Source organism: Solanum dulcamara, chromosome 1 (genome assembly GCF_947179165.1).
Source record: "Solanum dulcamara chromosome 1, daSolDulc1.2, whole genome shotgun sequence".
Lineage (NCBI taxonomy): Eukaryota > Viridiplantae > Streptophyta > Magnoliopsida > Solanales > Solanaceae > Solanum > Solanum dulcamara.
Window position 1 is genome coordinate 80,210,401 of NC_077237.1, and position 6,026 is coordinate 80,216,426.

General features: G+C 32.5%; 1 protein-coding gene across 1 annotated transcript; it reads left to right on the forward strand.

Moving 5' to 3' along the window:
- The first annotated feature begins 1,113 nt into the window (after positions 1-1,113).
- On the forward strand, positions 1,114-5,719 carry LOC129879841 (hydroxymethylglutaryl-CoA synthase-like). Its single transcript, XM_055953562.1, has 12 exons — positions 1,114-1,357; positions 2,250-2,356; positions 2,525-2,657; positions 2,815-2,958; positions 3,157-3,315; positions 4,013-4,086; positions 4,176-4,251; positions 4,342-4,397; positions 4,483-4,570; positions 4,705-4,845; positions 4,943-5,092; positions 5,198-5,719. The coding sequence occupies exons 1-12, from the start codon at positions 1,286-1,288 to the stop codon at positions 5,384-5,386; spliced, it is 1,389 nt and encodes a 462-aa protein (XP_055809537.1). The 5' UTR covers positions 1,114-1,285; the 3' UTR covers positions 5,387-5,719.
- Positions 5,720-6,026: the final 307 nt, after the last annotated feature.

Here is a 6,026-nt window from a genome sequence, read left to right on the forward strand (position 1 = left end):
TTAAAAAGTTCAAAGCGATATGAGAAAACAAATAACGAATAACGTAAATAACTATATTACCTTTAATTATTATAAGGTATCTTACTCATTGGAATGAATTGAAAATAATTACTCCATTTGTTTTAATTTATTTGTCCTTCTTTTTCTTTTGGTCCGTTTCAAAATGAATGCATTTTTTCTTTTTTAATAATTTTTTAATTTCAATTTTTCACACGTTAAAATGTATTTTAGTATATTTGACACATTTTTAATTTTAGTTCATAAGATTCAAAAGTCTTTTTTACTTTTTAAAATTTTGTACCATATCAAAACATAACAAACAAATTAAAACGAAAAAAATATAGTGTATAAAATGATAATTTTTTTCTTAATTTGTTAAGTAAAAAATAAATATTTATTTTTAATACAGTTAAGGTAAAAATGGACTGGGGACTCCGAGAGTAATAATTTGTCCTAAAAGTCATTTCAACCAAATCAACCATGTTTTCCCAATATTTTAAAGAAGTTCAAAAAATACATGACTTTTTTTCAACAAAGAAATGTCACCTTAGCTAGTTGTTTGGACAGCCTCTTTTTTTTTTCCATTTTGGAAAACAACATTGGAAAAAAAAAGTTAGTGCATTTGAAAATCATGTTTGGTAAGTTTAACAAATTTGGAACTTTAGAAAGTTAAAATAATTTTCTAAGAACTAAATTAGTACTCATTTCTTAAGAGATATATAAATACGAATGAAAGTAGACAATTAATATGACACGGAAAGAGAAAGTGCGAGGTATATCTATATAAATGTCCAACAATACATATTTAATTTATGAAATCAAAAGATAATTTTAATTTAATTCATAATTTACCCTTATAATTAATTAATAATTATTTTTCTATTATATTTTTCAAGATGTTGTATTTTTAATATTCAAAGAGTGATATAATAAATTTACTTTTTTATTTATAATTTTTTTAAAATCGCGTAAAATTAATAATGGACGAGTATTATTGAATGGAGGGAGTGTTTACATTTATATTTTAAGTAAAATAAAAAGAAATTGGTGCAAACGAAGTCTACATTTGAGGGCTGGGCAGACTAAATAGTACTATATATACCCAACAGAAACATGTAAACTTTCCAAACATAACAAATTCATCATTCTTCTTATCATCCATATTTTTTCATAGAATCACTCACAGAGCATTTTCCTCTAAACATTTTCCTATTTTGAGGGGAAAATTGTTTGGATCCGTTGCGTTTATACTCAAAAAAAATAAAAATTAAAAAAATCATCAGAAATGGCAGCTCAACAGAAGAATGTCGGAATCCTCGCTATGGAAATTTACTTTCCTCCTACTTGCATTCAGCAGGTAAATTTGTTTAGATATTTGTGTATATGATAGGTGTTTTAATTTGATTGACGGAGAAATTCGAGTTTTTTCTTCTTCTTGTTTTGATTGAGGTATTGATTTCTACATTTTTTTTTCAATTTTGTGATTAGGAATCTCCAAGTTCTTTATTTTTTCATTTTAATTAAATAAATTCCTCTTTTTAGTTTTGAAATGAAACAAAGAAGATTTTCTGTTTTCTTTGGAGAAAATTTTGAATAGTGAGAAAATCGCTTGTGTTTGTTGTGATTTATAAATTTGGAAGTTCTTTATTCGAGGGAGTCTTAGTAGCTCATGTGGTTGTTTACCTGAATTTTCAACCTTGTTGATGAGAATTCGATTCCATATCTTATGAAGAAAAAGTTTTAATTATTTTCATGCTTGGGATCATTTTATCAATATAATGTAATTTAGTAATCTTATTAAGAGCTTCTTTTTTTTTATTGATCTATAGCTTGCAAGTATAGATGTAAACAGTTTATGTGTGCATGATGAGATATATTAAGTACTTTCCTTTGCAAACTTAAGCAAATTAAGAAATCTTATAATTCAGACTTGTCTATACACTGTTAACTTACAAGTCTCCAACCAGATTAATATAGTGTAACAACTAACTTTTCCAATTATTTCGGTGCTTGACTAAGTTCGCGTTGATTTCAAGAGATTGCTGGTTTTTTGAGATAATTTCTCTCCACGTGATTTTATGTCTACCTCGCCCCTTTTAGCACTTTGGATGATCATAGTCACCACCACACCTTAAAAGTAACACTTGATTATCTTATCTGATTATGAGTAAGTTGAATCAGCTAGTAAACGTTGCAGGATTTAGTTTTCTGATTTCGTCAAATTTTGTTTCCTATAAAACTATGTATAGGAAACGTTGGAGGCTCATGATGGAGCTAGCAAAGGGAAATATACAATTGGTCTTGGACAAGATTGCATGGGATTTTGTACTGAGGTGGAAGATGTTATATCAATGAGGTATTGCCTCCAATGCAATTGACTAATGTTAACTAGCTTTACAAGCTCATAATGCAAAATTGCTCTGTTGTTTGGAGATGGCAGTAATTTATCTGGTTATTCTCTATTTTAAGGTAGTTGTGTTGATTATTGTCTCATAATTATTCTCATTTTATTGTTTGTCTTCAGTTTGACAGCCGTTACTTCCCTTCTGGAGAAGTATGATATTGATCCGAAGCAAGTTGGTAGACTGGAAGTTGGAAGTGAGACTGTTATTGATAAAAGCAAATCCATCAAGACGTTCCTGATGCAAATATTTGAGGTAATGATCCAAGTTTCTAGGCAGCATTTTAACTCCTAAGTTGAATCAGCTATACTCTGTCTTTGTTAACTTCTACTTCGCCTATTAATGCTTTATATTTTGGTATTCACATATGTTGATTATAGTTTCTTGCTTCCTGCCCTTGTGAAACATGCAGAAATGTGGGAATACTGACATTGAAGGAGTTGACTCAACTAATGCATGCTATGGTGGAACTGCTGCATTGTTCAACTGCGTGAATTGGGTGGAGAGCTCTTCATGGGATGGACGCTATGGACTTGTTGTATGCACAGATAGTGCGGTAATGATCATCACCTGTAAACATTTCTTTGCATGTGTATTGTCTAATAGACTTCAAATACTCATTCTTTATTTGGCATGTAGCTTGAAATAGACTTAGGCTTCTTAGTTGCAGTTATATGGTTATATTGATCCATGTTCCATTTAATGTGATACATGGATATATTCTGTTCACTTATTAGAGATCTTCTTCTTATAGGTCTATGCTGAGGGACCTGCTAGGCCAACGGGAGGAGCAGCTGCCATTGCTATGCTAATTGGCCCTGATGCCCCTATTGTGTTTGAAAGCAAGATCAGGGCTAGTCATATGGCTCATGTCTATGATTTTTACAAGCCTATCCTAGACAGTGAATATCCAGTAATTCCTTCTTATCTTTGCAAGTCCGGTTAATTATCAGTTTTCCCAAGCATGCTTTGTGGCTGTTGCTTTTTCTTATTTCCTTTTCTTTCAACAGAACTTCCTCTGAAATCTTTTGTAGGCCCATTTAAGGTTGATTCATGTTCCGAATGCGGTTTTGCACTAGCTGATGACAGCTTTCAAAAGCTCTCTGTCTCATTTACTTTGACCTTTATAATGAGGGTTCTTTTGTGGGAATTGTGGAAATAACTGTTTTCTGATTTGACAAGGATTAAGTGTATTGCATGACTGTCCGTATAATTTCAACATCGCGTCAATTTCCTACTGTAACAAAATCTATGTGTGCTTGCTGTGACACGATTGCTGAAGCTTCAGTATTTCCTGTGCTGATATCTTGCATGCCTATTGTGTGTGACTAATGAGTGCGTTTTCCACCTAAATGACAATTTAAAGACCGGTATGAGACTGGATTACTAATTGTTCTTTTAAGTAGAAACTCGTTCTTATAAAACGAATTTCCTCTGTTTTTCTTTTTACATCTTCGAGCAATATCAGTTGCTAGTTTTGGCATAGTGCCTCTTTTGTTTCTTGCTTTCCCCAGTTCTTTCTTGCGAGTTTCTAGTCGATCTGATAATTCTAAGTAAATCGCTAATGTCTCCTTAAAAGCTATATAGCTTATGAAAATTGTTGGCTGCAGGTTGTTGATGGCAAGCTTTCACAAACTTGTTATCTTGTGGCACTTGATTCTTGCTACAAGATATTATGCAACAAGTAAGCTGCTTATAGGATAGACTCTTATATTTGGTAGTAGATCTCTTGATTATCTTGTATTAATTGCTTTGCTGCATTTCATATTCTAGATACGAGAAATTGGAAGGCAATCAGTTTTCAATAGCTGATGCAGCTTACTTTGTATTCCATTCACCGTACAACAAGGTAGTTTATAGAGTCTATTGTGAACTGATGATTTCATTTGTACTCCATGAAATTTTGATGACACTTGGATATTTTATTCAATCTCTGCAGCTTGTACAGAAGAGCTTCGCTCGGTTGGTATTCAATGACTTTAGCAGGAATGCTAGGTGGGTTGCAAAGTTTCTCTTTGATTTCTTTTTATTCTTTATAAGAAATTCTGTTGTCTTAAGAAATTTTGTTTTCCATTTCCAGCTCTATCGATGAATCTGCTAAAGAAAAGCTGGCCCCATTTTCGTCCTTAAGTGGTGATGAAAGCTACCAAAGCCGTGATCTTGAGAAGGTTCACTCTTGAATTTTATACTCTTTTCTTCCTCGAAAATTGCTAAAAATGAAGTCTTAACTAGGATAAATTGATGTCAGACCTGTGTACATTGTGATTTGAACTAACAACAGATTATCGTTAACCATATACAGGCATCCCAGCAAGTTGCAAAACCATTTTACGATGAGAAGGTGCAACCTACCACATTGATACCAAAACAAGTTGGCAACATGTACACTGCTTCTCTATATGCTGCTTTTGCATCACTCCTTCACAATAAGCACAACACACTGGTAATTAAGGAGTTACTTTTCACATTTCGGTTCTTTTGTTTGTTTCGTTCCATTATCTATCTTTTTGTTCTAGTTTCTGAACGATATTTTGCCTCAGGCTGGACAACGGGTAGTTTTGTTCTCCTATGGTAGTGGATCGACTGCAACAATGTTCTCCCTAAAACTTAATGAAGGCCAACATCCTTTTAGCCTGTCAAACATTGCAAGTGTGATGAATGTTGCAGAGAAATTGGAATCAAGAAACGAGGTATGCGATATATTCAACTATAATTAATTTAAGGACTTCAGCAATGTTATCAACTCTATATTTTCAGCATATCGATCCTTGACAATCAATCTTGATCTCTGGCAGTTCACTCCTGAAAAATTTGTCGAAATTATGAAACTAATGGAGCATAGGTATGGGGCCAAGGACTTCGTTACGAGTAAGGATTGTAGCCTTCTAACTCCAGGAACTTACTACCTTACAGAGGTTGATTCCAAGTATAGAAGGTTTTATGCCAAGAAAGCTGCTGAGAATGGACTGGCTAATGGTCATTGAAGATAAGTCCTAGCAAGTAGCAAAGGTGTAATGTAATGCCAAGAATTTGGCTTGTGTTGTTTTAGTTGTCAGCGTAGGAAATAACGTCCTAGTGAAGTTATGCTATTTAAACTTAGTGAGTTTTCCTCATTAGCTTCTCTGTATTTCTTTTTTTAATTAAAGTTATAAGAATTCTGTGTTTATGGCCGGGGCGATGAAATCTGAGATGGAGGACTTGTAGTATCCTTCTAGATCTGGCAAAAAGTGATTGTTTTCTCTTTAGAGATAATTTATAGATGATTGACAAACCCATCAATATAATCGTGATCAAAATTCATTGAAGAGATTTTTTGACTTTGCATTCACTTGTTGAATTTTAAAACTTCAAATTGATGAGCATATAAAGATGATTCGAATATCAATTTTGTAAAAAAAAAAAAACAACATATATGGATTTTATCTAATACATTATTTAAAGGGAAAATTATGCGACTAAGCAAATCTATGCTGATAAATTATTTACCATAGCTATAGTTTATAATAATTACCGTTCACTACTATTGTTTCATTGGAGCTGCTAGCGATCCACGACTGAATTTGTATGTCCAGCATAAACAACCATATCTCTCATCCTAAATATTTTACTGATTTATCTCCTTAA